The sequence below is a fragment of the Simochromis diagramma genome, unplaced genomic scaffold, assembly GCF_900408965.1.
Source record: "Simochromis diagramma unplaced genomic scaffold, fSimDia1.1 OVJJ01000676.1, whole genome shotgun sequence".
NCBI lineage: Eukaryota > Metazoa > Chordata > Actinopteri > Cichliformes > Cichlidae > Simochromis > Simochromis diagramma.
Genome location: NW_024387466.1, coordinates 965,028 through 989,757, shown reverse-complemented (window position 1 = coordinate 989,757; position 24,730 = coordinate 965,028). Strand labels below are relative to the sequence as shown.

The following is a 24,730-nucleotide window of genomic DNA, read 5'->3' as shown; positions in this document are numbered from 1 at the left end:
TGGTCACTATATTCTTCATTTCCGGTTAATACTTGTACAGCTGCTGTTATTGTGTATATATTTATTTATATTTAGATTTCTTCATACATTCTTATATAGTTCTATATTGTGTATTTTGTTGTACAGTTATTTTATTTTCAACTTTAATTTATATATTTATCTTATTCTTCCCAGTTAAATTTACCCTTCATTCTAATTTGTGTTGTACAGTTATTTCATTTTTAACCTTAATTTATATTTTATTCCTTCCTAGTTAAATTTACCCTTTTTAATTTTTCATATTTATTTCCTATCTTATTCATAGCCTTTTCCTTTTTGTTTTCTTTAGGTCACGAGCAGTTGTCCAAGCATTTCACTGCATATCGTACTGTGTATGACTGTGTACGTGACAAATAAAATTTGAATTTGAATTTGAATTTAAAAGTCCCAGATGCATTTTCCTGCATCAGTTTAATATGATGGACACTTTTTTGAGGAGTTCACAGCTGTTTGTGAAGCTTTGTGATAGCCTTATTTGTGTCGTTTTAATTTAGGATATATTTCAATATGATATCAATAGATTTGATAGTAAATTGAAAGTTCCCTTTGGCTTCATGTGCTCAGAGTGTCTGGTTCTCTTTTAAACTCCTCCTGCTTAACACTCTGGTCCTAGGTGTGAATATTATTGTTGCATTTTCTTATATCCTCTTCTTCAAGCCCCAGATAATGATTCTAGGTGTAAATCCCAACAAGCTTTGCCCACGTAATCTAACAGGAGAGGCACTCAGTGAGTGAATATCAGATCGAAATAAATCTATGAAAACACAGGGAGGAAACACTTCATCTCAGGCTCATGTGACAATCACAGCCGCAGAGGAGTTTTAAATTTAAATGTATTCTTGTAAAAACACTGATAGACTTGAAAGCTTTATTCCTTTTTAGATCATACCAGCAGGAGTAGAGGCAGACACACACAGGATTATTTATTGACTGATTTTTGTTCACTGATGATGATGAAGATTATTATATATCTTACCTTTGAATCTTCATTTCAAAGGTAAGGAAAGGTAAGGAAAGGATGAAGAAGAAGAGACAGAGGGAGAATGAAGGTAGAGTAGAGAGAAGGTGAAGTGGAGGGCCAGGGGAGAGAAGGTGGTAGAGGGACGATGGAGACAGGAGGATGAAAGGAGGGAGAAACAGGAAGTGGATTAAAGGTGGAGTGGTGAAGGTAGAGAAGATAAAGGGAAAGTGGAAAAAGGGGAGAGGAAGAGGAAGCTATCGCTCTCCCTGAGTTGAACCACCAGTTTCCTCAAAGTTTGTGTAACTAGTAGATGTTTTTTTCTTTTGGAAGCAGCTCTTGTTCTTGACTGTCTTCTCCTGTTCGTTTGTCTTCTTTTTCGCCTGCTTCTTCTTCTTCTTCTTTCCCCATCCTTCTGTGACAGTTCAGTGTCTACCATCTGTCTTTATAACAATTAATTTTGCAGTCCCCTTGTCTTCTCTTCCAGTGCTTTCTGGACTTCCAACAATTCCTTCTTTGCATCGTGAATTTCTTTTTTTGCCTCCTGCGTTGCCCTTTTCTCTTTCTTTAGCCCTCTCTGGACTTCCAACAAGTCCTTATGTTTTCAAGTTTCTTCTCTGTTTTGTGTATTTTTGCTTTTCTCCTCTTTCAGTGATTTTCAACTTTGTTCTTAATCCTCAGCTTATCCAACTCCTCTTTGTAGGATGCTGTGAATTTGCTGAGTTTGTCACCTTGTTCTCCTCCAGATTACTGGTTGGTGTTTTGGCCTGCAGACTTTAATGGTCTGTGCTGCTCTTTGTGCACGCTATCTAGAGAGGTTCAGAGCAGCAGATGGGGTTGCTGGTTTTGGTCTCTGTTGAGATGCTGATACCTCCTCTCTCTGGGATGATTACAAAGAGTCCTGGACAAAAATAGAAGCATAATAAGCAGACACAAGAGAAAAACATAAGACTGTTGGAATAGTGGATACAGGGGAAAAGTGAAGTTAATGAGGTAACTGTAGCTCTGTGGATTCGTGGATGACTGCCAGTGAAAGTAAACAAAGTGGATGTGTGTTCCTATGTGCTATGCAGGTTGAGATCTCATATAACAAAGTCACGTACATGACATGTGGACTACTTTTGCTCATATGCTGTAAATACCACCAAGCAGAGTTGGTTTAATCTTAAAACTGAGTTTTTCATGTTGGGCCCTGATAAAGAGCTAAAAAAAAATACATCAGCCTCTTCCCAGCAATATCAAATCACCTTCAAGTAATTTCTGTATCATTTTTGATCAGCTTTTGAATTCTGACTGTAAAGGCCTTTACACACTGCAAGTGTAAAATCTGTGCAAAAATTTCATGTGTTAAAAATATGTCTTGGACTCATGTATTCGCATATATTCTCATGTATTTTTAATGCAGCCATTCACCCCGAACAAGTCATTTTCACTGGACAAATCTGCAGCATTAAAATAATACTATTTTTACCTTAGACACTGCTCTGGGTCATTTGGCTCTATGCAATGATTTCTCTGCCTCCTCAGATGTGTTGCCCACTCTGCCAGCAAAAGCTCAAGCTGATGTCAGGAGTTGAAGCTGTCAGTGATACAGCTTCAACTCCTGGATCAAACCATGAAATTCTCTCTGCTGCTGCCTTCTTTGAGAACTGGATGGACCCAGAATCTCAGTTTCTTTCTTTTCTTGTTTAGAAACATCTGGACCAGCTCAGCACTTGATGTCAACTTCATTTTTTTCACAGTAAGTTTTTGAGGACAAATTTTCTGCAGAAACACAGCACGTTTGGTGCATGCGTGTAATAAATTTGCATCCAAACAAAACTAGACTACTAAACTAGACTACATATATACATTCCACCACTGAGTCAGTGCTCTCAGAACATTAACAGAGGTTATCCTCTTAACAGTCTCTGCTCAAACACAACTAGTTATTCGAAGATAATCATTTGAATTAAGTGTGTTGGAGTAGGGAAGCACCTAACAACCTGAAACAAGCAGCCCCAAAGACCATAATTTAGGATTAATACCCTAAGAAGAGTAGTCTAACTGCATAATATTGCCCTAAGGCAAGCACTATTTTGTCTAGGATTATGTTTTCCACATCAAGAAACCTGCAAGGGACTGAGTAAATTTCATCATCAGACGGTGAGCATGTGGCTCCCTGCAGGTCTATATGTATATATATTTAGAATATATATTTATTTCAACTTTAACACGTAAAAACCCCGATATTAGCATTAGCATTTGCAGCTCCTGATAGCACCCTGCAGGTCAACTGTCAAACTCTCTTCGTCTCCTCTTCATTTTACACAACAGTAATGTGTCTTGTGGCATTAAATAAAAAATAAATAATAATAATTTTTAAGGGACACTAACCAGAAATTTGGTTTACTGCCTGAGGGCTACACTACGGCTACAAGGTTAGCTAGCCCGCTCACTAGCAAAACGCAGTTACTCTTACCATACAGGAGCCTAAACCTTCTTTTAACCTGCTGCCTCACTGCAGTTATCCCCAACCATCACCATTCATTCTAACCGAATGTGATTTTTAACAGATGGACTCCAGGTCTTTATGTCTTTAAGACATTCCTGCAGTTTAACTAATTGGTGTGTGTTATCTGGCTTCATGGACAGATAGAGTTAGGTGTCATCTGCATAGCAGTGAACAAGTATACTATGTCTTCTAATGATACTGCCTAAGGGAAGCATGTATAATGTAAACAGAATTGGTCCTAGCACTGAACCCTGTGGAACACCATATTTGACCTTAGTGTGTGAAGAGGACTCTCCATTTACGTGCACAAATTGGAGTCTATTAGATAGATATGATACAAACCACTGCAGCACAGTACCTGTAATACCTACAGCATGTTCTAATCGCTCTAATAGGATATTATGGTCAACAGTATCAAACGCTGCACTAAGGTCAAGCAGGACAAGCACAGAGATGAGTCCACTGTCAGAGGCCATAAGAAGATCATTTGTAACCTTCACTAAAGCTGTTTCTGTGCTGTGATGAGCTCTGAAACCTGACTGAAACTCTTCCAATAAGCCATTCCTCTGCAGATGATCTGTTAGCTGTTTGACAACTACTCTTTCAAGGATTTTTGATATGAAATGAAGGTTGGAGATTGGCCTATAATTAGCTAAGACTGCTGGGTCTAGAGATGGCTTTTTAAGTAAAGGTTTAACTACTGCCAGCTTGAAGGCCTGTGGTACATAGCTGATTATTAGAGATAGGTTGATCATATTTAAGATTGAAGCATTAATTAATGGCAGGACTTCTTTGAGCAGTTTTGTAGGAATGGGGTCTAAAAGACACGTTGATGGCTTGGAGGAAGTAATTATTGAAGTTAACTCAGAAAGATCAATTGGAGAAAAACAGTCTAAATGAATATCAATAGTACTGAAAGTAGCTGTAGATAATATTACATCTGTGGGATGACTATTGGTAATTTTTTCTCTAATAATTAAAATTTTAATTGTGAAGAATTTCATGAAGTCATTACTAGTTAACGTTAAAGGGATAGTTGGCTCAGTAGAGCTCTGACTTTTTGTCAGCCTGGCTACAGTGCTGAAGAGAAACCTGGGTTTGTTCTTATTTTCTTCGATCAGTGATGAATAGTAAGATGTTCTGGCTTTTGTGGAGGGCTTTCTTATAAAGCAAAAAACTATTTCTCCAGGCTAAATGATGATCCTCTAAATTTGTGACACGCCATTTCCTCTCCAGCTTATGAGTCATCTGCTTTAGGGTACGTGTTTGAGAATTATATCACGGAGTCAGGTACTTCTGATTTGAGGCCTTAGTTTTCACAGGAGCTACAGTATCCAGAGTCGTACGTAATGAGGAGGTAAAATTATTAACAAGATGATCGACCTCTGTTGGAGTAGCGTTCAGATAGCTGCTCTGCTCTGTGTTGGTACAGGGCATCGAAGATGATAACAGTGGGTGGATTATATTCTTAAACTTAGTTACAGTGCTTTCAGAAAGACATCTACTGTGATGAAGTCTACTCTCCACTGCTGTGTAATCAATTATTGTAAATGTAAATGTTATCAGGAAACGATCAGACAGATATTATATTATATTTATATATTGGTATTATTTTAAGTAGTTTATTAACAGGTAAGATGCTGGTTTTTATTTTTGTTTTCTTTAATATTTTGACAGAAAGTAATATTTTATTCTCTGTTGTTTCTTTTTTTTTAAAAACAACAAAAACAACAACAAACAAACAAACAAGCAATGTCTGTATTTTTTTTAAATTGTTTTGTCACCCTCTGGTGGCTGAAAAGACAGTTATTCTGTATGTTGTGTTTGTAGGAATGCTATTGTCAGCCATCATCTGCATAATAGTGATTTAGAAAATTTATATTCAAAATTTGTGATAAGAAGTAACTTTTAGTCGGATAATGAGGATTAATGTATTTCCTTTTAGAGAAAGAAAGATAAAGGGTGAGGTCGTGGTGGGTTGTTCTTTTTACTGGCAAGAGAAGTTTAAAGAAAGAAAAAAACAACAACTTCCCTAGTATGATAAAAGATAATTTCGTGGTGAGTTGCACAACTGTACTTCAGAAGCATCTCTATCTGATGTGTTTAGCGTTTATATGATGAAGTCACTGATAATGACTTTTAAGTTAGAGCATTTCATTCAAAATAGAGGCCTTCTGAATATATACTGCTCCTACCACCACCACCAGCAGCTGTATGTGTCTTACTTTTACACTACCATGCCTATCAGCAGTATTTTCACCACTACCAGTTCTTCTTCACGGTTTTTATGTGCAGAAGTACGTGGCACTACCACACAAATTTAAAGCCTAAGCTAGTGTGTAATGACATTTATGTATTTATATGCAAATACACAAAAACTAAATTAGAAGATATGCTGGCACTTGCCAGCCTGCAACTTAATTTGCAGTTTCCTAATATTTAGCATGTTATTTTACTGAATACAGGTTTGCCTACATAAAATTACTCACCAAAAAGGAGAAAGGAAAGGAAGAAACAAATTATGATGTAAGTATTTAAGGTGATGAACTATATGGAGTATTTTAAAAGAAAGGACAATATACTTTGCACTTACAATATATTAAGTATGTATTTTAAGTATTATGAAGAAGCAGTAAGGAAAATGATGGCCTGAATTCAGAGGAATTTTGTAATGAACTAAAGGAAATTACCACACAAGTAACAGGAAACGGTAACTGCATGTTTTGCAACAACAAAAACAACACCCTCAATATAAAAAGTTTTTTATTTTAAAGCAATAATCACAGCATTAAAATTAAAGACAAGAACTACGGATATGACTATATAACAGATCCCTTTCTATATGCAGTTTGATATTCCATTTAGGTTCAGAGGAATGGGCAAGCAGAATCTTGTTTCGATGTGCTCTGAGACACTTGGAATTTACCACCATGCCACTGAGCACCTTTAAGGAGTGTGTCAGGTTATTTAGACATTTATAGATGTTATTATTTATTAATATTAGAACTTTATTGGTCTTGTCAACTATAACAAACTGAATAGCAAACATGCACAACTTTCATAAATGCTTGAAAACATTGCTACACCCAGTTTTTAGTGCTCTTACGAGTGTGTGAATTAGCTTTCGTGACCTTTCCTACCATGAGCAACCTAAGACCCAAGATGGTTTGCATTTAAAACCTGTTCAGAACTAAATGTAAACAGCTTCCTAGGCCTGGATAGAGAAGCAAACAGAGAAATAATAGCTGTTATAGCCGTTCTACTAGTAATCACCACCAAGATTTTTCTCGAAGTTCGCATGTAAATGAGGTTTTTTTAATATATCGTTAAGCCTCAAGTAGGGCAGGAGTTTAGTGTTTTCATTGGTTCACTGAAAACCACTATGTATTTCAGTGGAGCTCAGAAACCTCAGCCACATGAGGAAACTGACAGATCAACAGAAAAAAAACAAATCACTGATGTTTGTACTGCAGGTCTTATAATAGAACGTGACATGGCGACATATTGTATGTCACCAGTCAGTGAGTCTAAATCCTCATATCTGTCAGATCTTGTCTGACAGTGTTTTTCTCTTCATTAACTCCCCCTCAGGCCAAGAGCTACATCCAGTACATGCATAACTCTCTCTCTCGCTCTCTGCGCTCTTTCTCTCTCTCTCAGCGTCAGTGTGATCAATTTCTTTACTTCCTCCTTTTTGGAGTGGCTGAGCTGAATACCAGAACAGGATATGCTTTACTCTCAGTTTCACGGCAGCAGCAACAGCAGCAGCAGCAGCGGCAGGAGCAGCCGTGAGGACGACACACTGCAGCCAAGATGAGTGCTGGGGATGTGGTCTGTAAAGGCTGGCTCATTAAATCCCCTCCGGAGAAGAAACTGAAGAGATTTGTGAGTAGGAGCACACATCGGACACTTGTCTATGTCCTCTGCCAGGCTGTGGTGCTGAGCCTTGTGTTTATGCGTGTGTGTGTGTATGTGTGTTTATGTGTGTATGCTGCGATGTACAATGAAGATTAAGAGATACACTGATTTGTATGTTTGCCTTGTCTCGGTCTCCTTTATATCACCTACCTCATCTCTGGTACAGGTCACTTTACTTTTGCGTGTTGGCGTAGTTATAGCAGTCATGTGCTTTAGCAACAATACCCCACTCACTGCAGATGTGCTTCAGACACATTCGGACGTGAGTCCTTGCAGCGAGTATATGTAATAGCTTACATAAACAGCATCCAGCCTTGACTGTTTTGTGGTTGTGGGGGGTCATGTGATAGTGTCAGGCTGGCCACTTGCTCTGCGCTCTGTGCGTCTGTGTGTTGTGAAACATGGGAAGTAATGTCAGGGGCAGTCAGACACTTAAGCGACAAGCAGAAATAGTCCAGCTCGATGATGGCTGTATGTACTTCCTCTGTACGAATAGAGGAGGTGGAGGGCCATTTGTCAACAGCGGTGTAAGGAAAGGGTGTGTGTGTATTGGGTTTTTTGCGGTGTGGGAGGGGGGGTTTACATGCGTGTATGTGTGTTGACAGTGTTGGGATGGGAAATAGAAACTTATTTTAGCATGACATGCAAATCCACAGTTGTATAGACTGGTACACTCACTGTTTGCCTTATTCAAAACATCAGGCTCTGATCTTGCCTGTATGAAAATTAGTCATTATCTGGGTCAAATTTATCTTTGTAAGTAACATGCCGACAAGACTGAAGGAGCAAGGGGCTGTGGTAGTTAACTAAGGTGTTGGTTTGATTGTGTTGCTAGAGATACACTTCGCTGGAAGGAGCTCTGTCAACATTGTGTTTCCACTTTCTGGAAATGCAGTTTGCAGTCCATCAGTGTGCGTGATGAAGTGGAGCAGGAGTCTCTATTTTGTTTACTCAGATATACACATGCAGCGCTATCAGATGTTTGTCACATTGCTGCTATCACAGTGTCTGATTCCAGGATTTCACACCTTGTTTTCCTTTAAATAAAGAAAAGGTGGGGGGACATCATCAAAACACCAATTAAACTTAAACTATTGATATACTACAAAGTAAAAAATACCATAAATCTCACTTGCCTTCATATTAAGCTACTTCTTGGCTGAATACACTTTGACCTGTCACAAACAGATACAGGGGTGTAAAGAATGTAATTAAAAATGGCTGAATTCCATTTAGCTCCTCCAGTCTTTGAGTTCTGGCTTTGGTAGAACAGCCAGAGCCAGAACCACTAATTATTAATTATGGTTTGGGGCTTTCTGTTGTGGGAGTCACAAAATAATCGCGACAAATAATCTCAACAAGGACAAGTTACTCATTTGTCACCACTGCTGACCAACCGTTACCCATGTGACCAGAGTTTCGAACTAACCTCACGTGACAGAAGATAAGGAAGCTGCATCTGATGTGGTTGAAACTTTAAAAACACAGAAAACAAGCTTGTTTGTGAGTTTCAGATCAGTGTCGGACTTGCAATGGTTTTTTTTTTTTTTTCAAATTAAACAGACATACAGTATCTACAATCTGGAGATAAACTATAGGCCTTAGCCTACGGTAATATAAAGAAAAGCAAGGAGGTCCATGTTTAATTAGGGGGTGAAACCTGATTTCATCAGAATATACAGAATCTATTGATTGGCTTCTACACTCACCATCTGCTTCCATTAGATGAACCTGGGTACACAAACCAACTCCTTTTTAGGAGTGCGAAACTTTTCATTTTCAGAACATCTACAGGATCAAAATTGCCATCTGTCTAGTTACGGTTTCCTCTTAAGCTTAGTAGTGTTTTTTAGGCAATAAGTCTGTGTGTGTCTAACCATTTCCTGGAATGAACACATAAATCACCAACTGACTTGTTGCAGGAGAGCATTTGTTACACACAGAAAGAAATGTTACACAATTTCAAGCCTTGAAGAGAATCAGAAGAGACTCAGCCACAACAACGAAGCCACAAAAACCAAGAGTGAAACGATAACATCACACACACCTTTATTATTCTTAACGTGATTCTTATTAATTATTATTATTGAACTGTAACAGCTCTATGGCTAGGATGAAACTCGGTTGGAATAGAGGGCTTAGGCGGTGCTCACTGTGAGTAGCTATAAATACCTTTTAGTGCAGTTTCAGTGTTAGGTTTTCAGTTAGTTTTCAGCACAAAGAAGTGACCAGGCTCTTTATAAATACCTCTTTCATTCTGTTAGACATTTTCTGCTAAATACAGTGAACTTCCTCTTCTCTGCACTTCTGGGAAATTTGAGTTGAGGTTCCGCTTACTGACCATAACAAAGGCAAAGAAACTTAGTTAGCTCGTTGCTGTTAGCGGGGCCATGATCAAATTCTCGTGATTAGCAAAATTGGCGGGAAAAGCCTGATGCTACAGTTTGAATTATGAAGCACTGTATTTAAAGTGAGTCATAATATTGAGTGAAATTTAAATTCAAGAGCAAGGCCATTAAACCTTCTTTACTTCTTGCACCTGCAGGCATGGAGGAAACGTTGGTTTGTGCTTCGAAGAGGTCGCATGAGCGGTGATCCAGATGTGCTGGAATACTATCAGAGCAATAACTCCAAAAAGCCAATCCGCACCATTGACCTGAAAGAGTGCGTGGTGGAAATGCTGGAAGGGCAACTGCGGATAAAGAGGGACTTTCACGGAAAGCACCTCTTCGTGGTAAAAACCTCATCTCGTGTTTTCTACCTGGTGGCCAAAACCGAGGAGGAGATGAACAGCTGGATCAGCAGCATTAGTCAGATTTGCCAGTTTGGGAGCCTGGAGGATGCAGGTAAACAAGTCGAAAGACGCTGCTGCACTGAAGTAATCGTGTAGACTCCCTCTGCTGGTCCAAAACAAATTGGTGTCACCACTCAGGAAGTGGGGAGTTTTATGAGGTCAGAACAAACTGTTTGTTTGGAGCTTCATGATTTTCGTTTCCCATGCTAACTGAGGCATCGAGTGTAAGACTGCACCTTACTGACAACTGTAAAAAAAAAAAAAAAACTGCAAATCTGCAATAAATTCTTCAGGTTTACAATCAGGTTACTCTCAACCATGCTGTTTGTACAAGATTTATTTCCCTGTTCCCTTTAAGATTTAAAAAAACAAACCCATTTTAAATATACCCAAGGAAGGCAGATTTTAGATCTAGATTTTAAGTGAATTGTACTTCTGAAGTACCATTAAGGTTGGATTGGTGGCTTTGAAAGCATTGGATGAGCTTGAAAGTCTTCAAAATTAGAAACTTTGGAACACAGCAAGAGTACCACAATACTGTGGTTGTCACAGGTTGGTTGTATGACCTTACAAGTTTGAACTTCAGAAACATTTTCACAATCGTGTCACTACATGTGATTAGCACCATTTCATACCTGGACTTTTTTCCACTTCAGCAGCAGCAGCAACAACAACAAGGAAACATTGCTGTATTTTTCCCCTTTTATCATTTGAAATATGTAAATATTTTGACTACAGTTTGTCTACACACACACGCGCGCGCAATGGAAATAAATTCAAATAAAAGTTCTGGTGAAGCTGTGTACACAGTTTAGATAAAGCCTGACCTCACGTTTTATCAGGAGCCTGGCTGTTGTCTGCATGTGTGTTTCCAGCGGTCATAAGTGTTGCAGTTCTGCATACTCCCTGTCACGCAGCCTAACGTCGCTTCTGGATCTGAGGGGATAAGAACAGCTCAACATTACATTCAAATGAGCACATGGCACTTTTGTATCACCTCCATGCTTCGGGGTGTAATTAGATTTTTTGAATCTAACACATCGACACTTTACCATCATCACGCTGCTGATTCGGCCTTTGCTTCAAGTGTCATTTTTGTGGAGGAGACTTCAGCATGCGTCTGTTAAAAAGTTGTCATCTGCATGAAGGAGATAGAGCAACGGCACAACTTTTGCCGATATGCCACAAGCTTGTAAATCAAAAAATGGAGTCGTGAGTTGTGGCTCACAATTACTGTTGCACAAAGATTTTTACTGAGAATTCTGGACGGCAGCAGTAGACCTTAGATCTCGAGAGCTCTTTGCAGCGACTCATAAGTTTTGCAAAGGCTTTTAAAAGGTTGCTCTGTGCCCACAGTAGGACACAAATATCTAATAGCAAATATTTCATGAGAACATCCAAAGACTTTTGGATTAGTGCTGCGGGAACGGCCTTGACTTGAGGGGGGCCTTGAGTGAAATGGAATGAAACAAATTTCTGAACAAGGGCCAACCTGCCTGAAAGAATGAGGGGATTTATAAACAGAAGACATATCTGCTTTCAAGTTTCTTGCAATATAAATACCACTTCATATGTAAATGCAGAATATGAAGAGTGAGTGCAGGCAGGGAACGATTGCATCTTCTGGCTTTGCACTTGCTCACTTACATTCTCTGTGTTTCTTTCTTCTTGTTGTCAACAGAGAGCTCAGAGGAAAGCTTTCCTCACACTCCCACCTCCCTTCAGCTGTCACCTGACAGCTCTGATATAGCATCTGTAGAAAGCCAACAAGATTCCAGCTATCCACCGGACTACCTCTTTCTCTCCCAGTGTGAGACGGGGAGTGTGATCACTAGTCGGTATGTACAGTGTGTGCAACATGTCCCACAAGCTGAAATCATAGCTGTGTGGTGTGTGTAACAAATGTGATATTTGCATTTTTTTGTCCTTATCTGCAGACACAACAGCTTTTCAAACTCCGAGATCTCTCTGGAGCAGAAGTCATCAGACGATGCCGTCAAGGACATCTGCACCGATTCTTCTTTATCCTCAATCTCCCACACTAGTCCCAGTCCATCTCTTTTCCCCCATGGGAGGCTAAGCAACCCTCCATTCAGCGCTCCATGCACCTCCATAGCTTTGCCCTCATCGTCTTCCTCTCCACTACATCACTGCGCCACAAGTGTCTTCCAGTTCGACAAACCACATTCTCCCGCGATGTTTGAGGCGACGGGTGATAAACTAACACCCCCTCCACTGCCACCCAAGCCTAATCACCTGTCAGAGTACGCAAGCGACGAAGGCCTTCAAAGGACGAGGGCAATGAGTGCGCGCCATTTCTCGAGCAATGCTGGATTTTTTCCCCGGAGGACCTCTTTGTCGAGCCTGGACCATTTCAAATTGGGTAAATCCTAATGCACAGTATAGAAGCTGATGAAGATGATCCTGGCTCAGTGAAACATAAACCTGGTGGAAATATGATCAAGATGCTTTTTGATTCATACGCATATCAGCTGATTTTAAAAGAGTTTTTTAAAGAAGTTAAAAGACATAATTCTTTGGTTTATTTGTTTGTTTTTTAGGAAATGCCGAGAGCAAATTTATGCAGATAAGGAGACAAAGTATTAATTTGGTAAGAACAGTGACACATTTTTATTTTTATGCACACTTTTTGTTTTTCAAGAAAGTGTTAGATAAGAAAATTTACACCTATTTCATGTCCATATGATAAACAGGAAGCCTCAGCGAGCTTTAAGTTAACTCAGGTTAGCATGAGTGTGACATAGTCTTTCTTTGAAGTCAAAATTAGCACAATCATGTAGTGTCTGATTTGTTATCAGGCTTACTAAGAAAAAAAATATCTCAGTCATCGTATGTCAGCAGCAACTTACAGTTATGGCCCGTATTACACATTCAAAGCTACCTACAAATCACATTATTGTGAATTAAATTTCCACTATTATCTGTTTGTTTGTTTGTTTTTTTACAATCAGTTTACTTTTAGCCACTTCTGCCTATATGAAGTCAATGACATCAGCTACCATTAGATTGGCTGCACGAGTATAGTAGTCTCACTACAAGTTGTTACTAAACAAATCAACCTGGCTAAGCTAAGTTAGCTTCATATTTATGACATGTTTCTCTTCTAACAATACAGTGATTACATTTGCTAAAATGACAATCCCTCTGTAGGATTCAACTAATGGCAACTCCCCCCTGTAGTATCATTTCTCTATTAATAAATACATGTAATGAGAATAGTTTGAAAAATGCCCCAAGCATGTAACAAGTCTGGAATTAACAAATGTTCCAGCTGTAATATAATAATATATTTGATGTAGTGCACGTGCCTGATCATATGATGCTTTATGTTTTTGCAGCCTTGTTTAAATAGCACAAAACTTCAAACCTACCAGGATGAGTCATATGTTCCTATGGCTTCCCCTTCGCCTTCTCCTTCTCTTGCGACCGTGGAGTCTGATGGTTACATCCCCATGAGCCCAAGGACATTAAGCTTCCTCAATACAACCTACAGTATTGAACCGTCTGCATCTTTCAGCCCACTAATGAGTCAACTTAGTGCTATTGCACCACCTCCGATTCACCGGCATCTAAAACCTCGCATAAGGAAAGGTGAGAGTCCAGCCTGAATGTTTGGAAAGTACTAAATGTTTGTTTCATCTTTGGCTAGATGTTTTCAAGATTTTTTTTTTCCCATTGAATGTTTTCTGTAAACTTTAATGTGTACAGCTTAATTAAAAATTATGCTTTGTGCGCTCTCATAGTCACAGATCTATGCAACGAACATGTCTGACAGATATACAGCACCTGTATCAGAAACACTGATCTCCGACATGGCCTTTCTGTGCCGTGTTAGAGAATTGCAGCCAATCTGATAACGCTGACCTTTTCTCGCTCCACAGCTCGACCCCCACCTCTTGATCTGAGTGGCCTTTCTACAATCACAGAATGTCCCACGCATCTCCCTTTGAGCAGAGCACTGATCGACTCATGGTGAGCAGAAAGTGTCTTTGTCTACAAACTTTTGTGTTGAGTTATAGAAACAAGAACAAGCACACGATCGGGTTAATAAAATTGCAGTTAGGGTTTGAGCCTTGTTTTTTAAGAATACATTTGGCTATGGATGTTTTTTAAACCTCAGGATTCTCTGTATTTTCTCCTTTTAATTTGAAAGTAAATAACTGTTTCCTTTCCTTTCTTCACAGCTTTTCAGTGAAACCTTCACCTCTTGAAAGACGACTTGAGAATGGGGAGAAAGTAAGAGATGAAGTCACAAGCTCCTCTGCAATGGTAGGATTTCTATTCAGTGGAAACATATGTAGAATTATTTTTTAAATATTATTTTTCTATCTATGGTTTAGAGAATGCTTAAAGAAGACTACAAAAAGGACTCAATCTGTCACTGTCTTATTATAGAACCATTTGTGAGTGGGAAAATATGCTCAGAACTCACACAGCTGAAGAATGTGGGAGTGGAAAGTGACTACCAATTTCCAAAATATTCTTCTCAGCTACTTGTAATTGTTCATGGTCTGGAAAATGTGCATATTTATTTTATTTTCCCTGAATAAAGCCTTGAAAAAGTCACATTAGTCATGCATAGTGTCTCTAGACACATATAGCTTCCGACGTGTTCTTAAACTCAATCTGAAAATGAACAGAGGTCACTTTGCTTTTGTTTAGTGACATATTTAATGAAAATAAGACACTAGTGAAGCTTACCTGCTGTTGACTGATGTTCCTTTAGGATTGTAAATATGTCAGAAACATTTTCCTGAGAACAGGGACGTTTTTCCGAAGCCTTTATGATTTGTTTTTTCTCACAGGAATTAAGGCAGCAGTTCTTTGATGGGCCAGTTCAGCCCTGGGCGAGAAGTTCAAATCTTGACTATTTGTCACTGGATTTCAATTCAGCAACCCCCTCTCCTGTGCTGAAGGTATGCTTTTATTTGGCTTTATTTTTATCTTTATTTTTATTTGACAAATGACAACAACTGCACAGCAAGACTTCTACTGTACCCTGTGGAGCATTGATAGTTTAAATGTTTGTGCAGGTGAAGCAGAATTGTATCACTGTTAAAAATGTGACGTCACTGTCTGCTTATCTCTCCCTCTCGATGTCTAGCAGAAGCCATTCCTGTCCGATGAGTACAGAGTGGATTACGTGCAGGTGGATGAGAAGAAGACGCAGGCGCTTCAAAACACCAAAATGGAGTGGACAGATGTTCGCCAGTCGAAGACCTGACACTATGAAACGAATTACGAACACACAGTTTCAAGAAGGCCAACAACAGCAAGGAGTACATATTGGGGGTGACCAGGTGTACCATTTTATGTCCATAGCAGTTTTTACCCCCTTCCACGCTGCACATATTAAGCTAATGTCTCACAACCTACACATGAGTCTCACAAGAAAACCAAAGATGAGTATCGAACAGATATAGACTAACAATGACAGGTAACAACAGCCTCAATTGTCACTGGGAATGAAAAATGTAACGGTAAGAGCAGAAAAAAAAAAATTAAAAACAAACTTTATCTTCAATTTATAAGACACAAGGAAAATCTTATCTTCAAATCTTCAAATGTATAAAAAAAACACCCCAAAAAACCTTTAACCTGCATTTTTAAAGCCACATATATTAAAATCACATGCTACCCCTCAGCATTAACTTAACAATTATACCTCACTTTTAATTTGTTGACATCTGGTCACTCTTGGATGTGTGTAGATAAAGAAGAATAAAAAGATTGTGTAAGCACTTTGGGAAACAGTATTGAAATAAAATTACAATAGTAATTAAGCAGTAAGACCTTCTTTTGCATAGAGGATATGCAAAATTGCACTGTTAAAACTAAGTTAAGTCTCCATAGAACTGAACTGTAAATACTGCCTAATCATGCACTATTCAGTGATTTTTCTGTAGCATTAAGTTTCACCTGATTTGCAAAAGGGCATCATATTGTTTTACTGTATTAAAAAAATGCTGTAAATATATGTATAGAGATGTTACTGAAGAATTTTTTTAATGATAAAATGTTGTTTTTAAGATTTCTCTCTGTGTCAATATATAACGTGAATGAAAATGATCCATTCTGAGATTCTGCCTGAATATTACCCACATCTTAAAGAACCAAAACTAACTTGAAACTTTAAACATTATTGCCATAACACATTTGGTTATACAGGTGAACCATCTTATTTACTGAACATATGTCCAATCACCTCACTTTACACATCAGTCAGCGAATGTTTTAACCACATGCAAGCAGATAAATGAGACCACTGTTCTATTTCAGCTGCTCTTTCACGCTCTTTCAAAAAATACATTATAACCAAACTGTATGCAAAGTTAGATATAGATTTACAGATAGAGACACATATTATAATATAAATACAATTATAAACAAATGTGTATTTTGAAGATGCAAATATCGAATTACAGCTTTGCTATCGTATATTTCATTACAAAAATAAAAATGTGGAATTTATTTTTAATGAAATGTGCAACGATATCATTTGAGAAATACGTGTAGATTTTACTCATCGATTTTACTACGCCCTGCGATACACACGTGTGTCGTCACTAATATGCGCCGAAGAGACTTGTGAAAAGGAGATTTGGGAAAATTACCCAACAAGTCGAGAGAGGAAGTCATCATCCAGGATTTAAATGCAGTTTGTTTTCTTTGAAGGGGCGAACACCTTAAGTGAATGCAGCATGCGGCTAAACTAGACACGGTAATCTCATCCCGGGTCGGCTGCTCTGCGTGTATTTCCAGTACACTGCTGCTGCCGTGTGGTTTAACATTACTACCGCTAGCAACTAGTGAGTCATATTATCACAAACTGGTGAGGACACACTGGTGAGTGCGGTTAACGCTGCTAGCAGAGCACCCCCAACTAGCTAACGGTACCTGGAAATAAATGAAACTATATCTGGTTAAAGCTACTCTGGGGCCACCGTCGACCACAAGCAGGCTGCTGTTTCTCAAAGTTCAAGCCAACTTAGCGTTAGCAGAAACGATGCACTGAGAGCTAACTTCGTCTCTTGGTCGAAGAGCCAACAACGGCAGAATGTGGCTTTAGCTGGTAAGTTTGTTTACTTCATGACTCACCAACCACTATTATGTTACTTGGCTAACGTTGTCGTTAGTTTAGTTGATATGGAAGCCAAGGTCTATATTTGCAGCAGCTACAAATAGGTTTAGGCTATGTGTAGTCGCTGGCGTTTCCATTGCAAATGCTACCATTTGAAGTGTTTTTTAACCTTTCTTTAAAAAAAAAAAAAAAGGTTAAATCGCCGTCTTTGATCCAACGTTCGCCGCTAGTGTTTATTGTGGCATGGCAACCGCACAGCTGCAAAAAAGTCACATCTGTAGCGTTTAGCTTTTTTTCTTACGCCAACTCTGACTCAGAGTAAGCTGGCATAGTTTTAGCTCAGCTCAGTTTTCTTTTAAATTATATCTGTCTTTTTCAGTCACGAAAGTTCATATATAATTAATATAAGGCTGAATTCATCAGTTGTTTTTTCCCCCTCAAACAGAAATGCTATTTTTAACATAAGTAGAAAGAAACAATTTTCTTGGTGGGATACATCTTAAATGCAACCCTAGTCGAAGGCCCGCCACAATAAATAAATATGTGTGTATTTATATATTTATTGAGCACCTGAAGTCTGTAAGAGACAGAGAGGGAGCTTTAGCAAGAGTAACTAAGTAATGGTTTTCTGTATGACTTCATCGATGTCTCATATCATTGAAACACAAGAAATGTTGTTCCACTCTTCTTTTTGCCTTCTTTCATTTTGCTACTCTCTTGAGCTTTACAGCATTTGAGTCAAATTAAGGTCTAGACTGGACCATTGTAACATGTAGATATTTTTTTGTTTTTCTTCCACAGTCTTTATGTTGTAGATGCATTGCCTTGCTTGTGATTTTTTTTTTTTTTTAAATGTATTTATTTAATTTTTTTGCACGACCAGCCCCAACCAAGCTTTAGATCTTAATCTCTAGAATACTTTGGTAAACAGAGTTTAGGTCCTGTGGCTGCAAACAAGACCAAATGATCACCACTCTAACACGTTACTATGAGATGTTTGTGGTGATATATACGTGTGTGTATGTATGTATGCATGTATGTATTAGGGGTGCAAAGATACACAAAATTCACGGTTCGATATTTTTTCGATACAAAAAAAATGTTCATGCTTTTTAATTTGTCATTTATTAAAATTGTAAATATATATTTTAACTCAAAAGTACAGTTTTTAAATTTAATGTTGCTGAAACAACAAAGTAATAAAAAAATATATATATATCTGATCGAGAAATCACTCATCTTTGGAAAAGAGAGTTTATTACAGAGAAATAAAAGCTATACTATACGCTTCTTCTGGGCTATATTCTCAGCAGCATATTAAACATATCAGGTCCCCATAAGGAGAATCGTGTGCTAACGGCTGTCTATATGACTCAGGTAAAGTTTGTAGCATGCGTGCTTGTTGTTTTTGTCTGCTTCCACCTGTCTTTGCACTAGGATGATGTTGGAGTAAATGTGCAGTCATATTCGTTGCGTTCCCACTAGTGTTGTTGGCGTTAATCTCGTTGAAATTACGTTAACGCCACAACACGGAAAGTTAACGAGCTATCCCTGATCGCCCCGTGCCTGGGGCTGGATGGCCAACACGTTAACGAGCTAACTGCGATAACACACTAGTTCCCACCAATGTAATTGAGCATTGCCTGGCACATCCAACATACTGTTTTACTTTTGTCCATGACGCGCTTACCTTCAGGGTCATACGTCACATGAAAACCAAAATAGTTCCAAACGCCACATCTGAATTAGGGTGGGGGAGGTTCAATTTGCCATGTTGCAAGGAGAGCTTAACTTGCTAGCTTGCCCTGCACTCAAGATTAAATTGAGAAAAATAAATCAGTTAGCAAATAACAGCACAGCTATTTAACATTAACAAAACAGGATTAAGTGTAAAAGACTAAAATCACAAACTGCAAAGAGGTAATGCATTCCTTGAACTGTAAAGGACTGCCCCTGTACTGTAATAAAACCCATAAATGCTACTGTTAAATTCAACATGGCTCTATGTGTTTAAGATTTATTTTACTCTATTTGCTAACCCTCCACTTAGTACTTTTGGTGGGAGTGGAAGTGCATTTTCTTTCCACTTTCATGTAGCTCAGCAGTGGTTGAAGATGGGAGGATGTTCCCTTGATAGTTAAAGCGTGTAGAGAACAGTTTAGTGATGAGGATTCCAAGTGACTTGAATTGATACAATGGGTCCACTGTAGCTCTCTACCACACTGTCTGCTTCAGAGGAAGGAAATGTTCACAATCTCAAAAAGAAAACCCTCTGGGGCATAGATGCATTGCATTTTTATGTGGTTTTCTCTGCAGCTCTTGCACACATCCCAACCCTACCCACCTCCCCTTTGTCCTACCTAAACACTGTTTACAGAGTTAAAGTTGCAATTAAATGGTAAGGGGAATGCACTGCAAACCCAAAAATGTAAAAGAATAATAAATAAAAAAATAAAAAAATAGAGAAACAGAAAAAAAAATTGAAATCAGGATAGGCATACAGTTTTAGGCAGTAGAAACCTTGATAAATGTTTAAATGTCAGTGTTGGGGTATTGATTGTTGTCTCAATTTTTGCAATACAGGACTCATCAGATGGAGGAGTTCACAGCAGTCATCCCATCTGCTGCTTTCTAAACTTCAGCTATTGTGCCTTTTATCAAACTTGTGCTCCTGTAACTGTGCTAGCCATGGCTTCTCGCAGTGTTGATGAGCCACCAAGTGATACCAGGAATTTACCATCAGTCTCCGAAGAGCCTTCAAGATGTTACCCAGATGACGTCGTGGGAGAGCTTCAGCCAGACACCATGAATGCAACAGTGAAATCTCAAAAATCTGGAAAATTCAGGAGGACTGCCTTGACATTTTTCGGAGTTCGTAAAAGTATCTGTATTCTACCAAGCTTTTTTGGAGGAAGGAGCAAAAATCAGAACAAGTGGTCCTCTAAGAAAGGAATCAGCAAAAGCAAAACCCATGACGGGCTGTGCAAAGTCAGTCAGGATGATGGTCTAAGAAGCGGGTATGCCTCAGCTGGAGATTTTGAGTACCACAGCCAGAGGGACACTGTGGGAGAGCTCCACAGTAGTTGTAGCAATGAATGTAGTCATCCTGCTGCTGAGCAGAAATCACTGACTCTTGGTCGGCAAAAAAAGGGTTTGAGGAGTCTTTTTCACAGTTTTAAGCATCACAGAAATCACAGAAATGATGGATTGGCTAAAACTGAAGTGATTGCAATGTCCTCTCCTCACTGCAAGAAAGAGGTGCCTGTTGTCCGGGACATCAGCCAGTTTGTCACAGAGTGCCTGGGATCTGAACCCAATGTGCCTGATTTTGTAGACGTCACAAATGATATTTCCATTGGTCCTGAACGTAATGAGGCCGATGTGCAGACAGTGTTAGAGAGGAGTCTGGAGAAAGAAAGCCCAAAGTCAGAGGTTGACGAGCAGGTGAGTGATGATCAGCTGGAGGAAATGAATTTGATAGCCGTAGTCTCCAGTGAGTATGAGGAGCCAGCTAGAGGACATAGCGAGCCCTGTCTGAAACTTCAGATGATGTCGGAGGCGTCCAAAACACCGGCTGGCTCAACAGATCAACTGGACATGATTTTTGGGGATGTCGCGTCATTGAAAAGCTTCGACTCCCTCACCGGCTGCGGGGACATCATTGCAGATCAAGAAGACGACAGCATCACAGAGAGTACAGTCTCTGGAGAGAGAAGCAGAAATGGAGGAAAGAGGGCTTCTTGTTATCTTACTTATCAGGGAGGCGGCGAAGAAATGGCCTCGCCTGAGGATTTGGATGAAACTTGTCTTCAGGATTTCTGGGGGAACAATAGTTCAAAGGAGGTCTGCTACAGTTGCAATCAAGACCACACAGACGTGACTGCTGAGCTGACGACATCCCACAATATGGACTTGCTGAATAGTAGCAGCGGACAGCAAGCCGGTGGCATGGACTCCTCCTCAATTGCTGATGTATTAACTCCTCAAAGTGAGCATCAGGAGTCAGTTCCAAATAGTGATGAGGGCTACTACGATTCAACTACACCAGGGCCAGAGGAAGGACGAGAAAAAACGGACAGATTTCAAACAGAAAGGCTACCCAGGGACAGTTACAGCGGCGATGCCCTTTATGAACTTTTTGCGCCTGACGAAAGTCTCGTGAGCCCACGTTATGAAAGCAAATCTAAACTTCCCATTTCAAAACTGGGTGACTATTCAAGTCAACCAGCTGATGTTACAGATTCAGCCTTTGTCCCAGAAATGAACAAATTACAAATAAGTGCAGAATTATATAAAGTTCATGATTTTCTGGAGATGCCCAGCACATGCAGTAACTCCTTGGAGTTGGCACACAGCGTGGTTTGTCGGCCAGAAATCGCTATGAATAAAAACTGTAACTTGAACTCAAAAGCCCAAGCTTCAGTCAGAGTAGATCATATAGAGCTGCATATATATGATCAAAAAGAAGATGTGCTTGCTTCCAGCGAAAAAAGAGCCAAATCCATAAATGCTGACACTGAGAAAAGGCATAGCAGCTTATCATTCCAAAGCATGTCTGACCCAGACTTTGAAACGTTTTGTGAACCCAAAGAGGAACATCTCGAGGAAAACAAGCCTGTGGCTTTACCGTATCGAAATATCACTTCTCCGTCTGAAGATTCTAACAACGACATGGACGATGGGCAAACTGTGTGTTTTTCACAGGCACTCGTGGACTTCACAAAACACACTCAAATGTTGAGCAACTTGCACGACAATGTGGATGACTTGGAGACAAATTCTGCCATCACTCCAAATGTGGAGGCCTTGCCTACCATAGTCACGTTTGATGTAGTGGATATGCATAATGAAGGTGAATATGATGAGCAGATTCACATGGAACTGGAGGAGGACATTTCATCGCCCTATCAGGAATTTGAGGAAAGCTACCTACAAAAGGATGCATTTGCTGAATGTGACTATCAGATGTTAGACCTATATGAACAGAACATGATCAGTAATACATGGGCGGTTGCCAGTCTCCCACGGCACCTCGGCCTTACAAGAGTCAGTCAGTCCATGCCTAACCCATTGTCTCTAGAGAGGAGAAGTAGGTCTCTGGACACAGAAAGCCTTGAGTTGAAGATGCCTGACGCATACAGAGAGAACAGAGATGCTATCGTTTCCTGTCCTCAGACAGAAGAGGACTTGGAGAGAGATGCCTCACCATATTACAAGAAGAATGTAGTTGTGTCTGCATCAGAAGTTCGACACAGCAGCAACACTATGGCCTTATCATGGCAAACGAGGTCAGAAATGGCTTTAAGCCTTCCTCTGACAGATGGGGAAATCAGTGAAAAGATGCAGAGTCTCAGTCAAACCCAAGTACATAAACACAACATGTTCTCTGTCACATCCAGCAGTGAATCCCAGCGTCTTTGCTCTAATATGTCGGACAGCATCTCCTGTGATTTACTTTCACCGAACACTGAGCTTTACAATAGACAGTGCCACCCTCCTTTGCAGTTAGAGTCCTGTTTACCTCATAGCACTTTTGTTTATTCTGGAATGGTGGAGGACGTAGCCGATGATATTGATGACAACGTTTTTTGTCAGACTGCCACTAATTTGCAATCCTATAATCAGTGTGGTAAAAGTCACCAGGTTGCAATGTCTCACACTGAGAGTCCTCTGAGCACATGTGTGTCTAAGGATGAAATGTCCACCATCAGTGAAACAAGAACACCGAGGGATGTGGTGTGACCTGTAGCCTGCAACAATCTTCTTGAGGCAACCTTGAAGTGGAAGGCTCTCAATTTTTCAGTCATACAGTTATTATAACATGTATATTTGCCAGCGAGTGTTTTTATGGTCAACCAATGGAGGAATGGTTGTTCAATTTTTATTTGCACAACTGCTTCCATTGAAAGGTTGTTGACACTGTGATAGAATGGAAGTGGAATGAAGTTTGGGAGTGTGTGACATCATTAGCACAGTGCTCGGAAGTCAGATTTTTCTGAATTTTCTGCATTTGCACAGTGAACAGTAGGTTATGTCAAACTGGTTACATATATGGTAGTCCATCAAAGGCATTTAAGGGAGTAGTTGTTTCATTTGCATTTGTATCGAATCATCTCATTAAGCTATTGAATTTCACTAGAATGTTCATACCCACGTGTAGCCTCGGCATCCAGGCCTCAACAATAATGTCATACTTCGTTTTAGTGGGTATTCATTAGCCTGGTGTCCAGGCTGACCAAGTCCTGCTTACTTTGCCAGTTGCCTCTAAACACATGAATGCTTATGCTTCTAATGCCGGCTTATGTTTGTATTTCCTTTTCTTGCTTTTCCACAGCCTATTGCTCTCATGAGGGTTATGTTAGTCCCTCTATGCTATTTTTTTTTTTGCCATACTGGTTTAAGGAAAGGCCAAAAAGAAGTGTTAGAGAGAAGCACCTCCATGGGGTATATATGAATCACATTAAGCTGTTTCTATTTTTATCTTAATCTCAAAATGCAGGTAATTCTTACCAGATCCAGAACAAGATGAGCAGGTATTAGAAATGTACAGACAGTCATAGTTCATGCTTCAGCTGCTATTTGCTTTACATACTGTAGATAGCTTTGCAGAGCAAAGCTACATTATTTGTATAGCACATTTTACATGCAGATACCCTGTTTGTGAAAATGTTCTGCAGTAGTGCGTGTAGAAACAGCTAAGAAGTTAAATATGTTAAAAAAATGGTTAGAGGCAACAAAATTAAAGGGAAAAAGCTACTATCAGCCACAAGCTTAATGTTTGTTTGTAGACTGACAATCCAATCTGGCCTTTTTTTCTGTTTAGTTTTTTTTTTTTTGTGTGTGTGCTGTTTTGTTTTTGGCTTATTTTGCAACAGCTCGACCACCTGTGAAGTGCAGAATTCTTACTAAAATGTTGCACTCCATATTTGTGCTACTGTAAGCTTGCAGAATGAACAAATGGCCTAGTTTTTGTTTTTTCTTTTTCTTTTTAATATAAACTGCTATTTTGTCCATGTATCAGTTTCTTGTGCATTACTGTTTGTTCAGTCAGAGGTTAAATTGTCAGATGATTGTCATAGATTTTTTTAACAGTAATATTAAAAGAAATGTCAGAGAATTTGTATTTATATTCTAAGCTATTTGTACACTGTAACATGTATTCTGGATTATTGCAAATTCCTTTTTTGTTTTTCTTTTGTAATAGTTTTACAGTTATATTCAATTCATGTTACAGTGGGAAATTTCTCTTGAAAATCTGTTACTTATTGAAATGGAAACACTGCCTTAGGTAAAAATAAAGAAGCCAAAACGTTTTCCATTTTCACTGCTCTTGTTTTCTTGCACTCTTATGTGTCCTTACAAGATTTTAAAACAGAACAGGTGGAGGACAAAAGAATAAGTGGTAGGTCTTAAACATGATCTACT

General features: G+C 39.2%; 2 protein-coding genes across 3 annotated transcripts; both read left to right on the top strand.

The window, feature by feature from the left end:
- Window positions 1-7,152: 7,152 nt before the first annotated feature.
- Window positions 7,153-15,804, top strand: gab3 (GRB2 associated binding protein 3). 2 transcript variants are annotated; one of them, XM_040014635.1, is made up of 10 exons: window positions 7,153-7,376; window positions 9,955-10,255; window positions 11,885-12,041; window positions 12,141-12,586; window positions 12,765-12,814; window positions 13,563-13,815; window positions 14,106-14,196; window positions 14,409-14,493; window positions 15,030-15,140; window positions 15,329-15,804. In XM_040014635.1, exons 1-10 carry the CDS (start codon window positions 7,305-7,307, stop codon window positions 15,446-15,448), a joined length of 1,686 nt encoding a protein of 561 aa, XP_039870569.1. In that variant the 5' UTR covers window positions 7,153-7,304; the 3' UTR covers window positions 15,449-15,804. The 2 variants fall into 2 exon arrangements, with proteins under 2 accessions (XP_039870569.1, XP_039870570.1); XM_040014636.1 differs by having other exon boundaries at window positions 7,157-7,376; window positions 15,332-15,804.
- A 254-nt stretch (window positions 15,805-16,058) lies between these two features.
- On the top strand, window positions 16,059-24,618 carry LOC120723274 (APC membrane recruitment protein 1-like). Its single transcript, XM_040014632.1, has 2 exons — window positions 16,059-17,296; window positions 19,889-24,618. The coding sequence occupies exon 2, from the start codon at window positions 19,994-19,996 to the stop codon at window positions 23,045-23,047; it is 3,054 nt and encodes a 1,017-aa protein (XP_039870566.1). The 5' UTR covers window positions 16,059-17,296; window positions 19,889-19,993; the 3' UTR covers window positions 23,048-24,618.
- The last annotated feature ends 112 nt before the right edge of the window (window positions 24,619-24,730 follow it).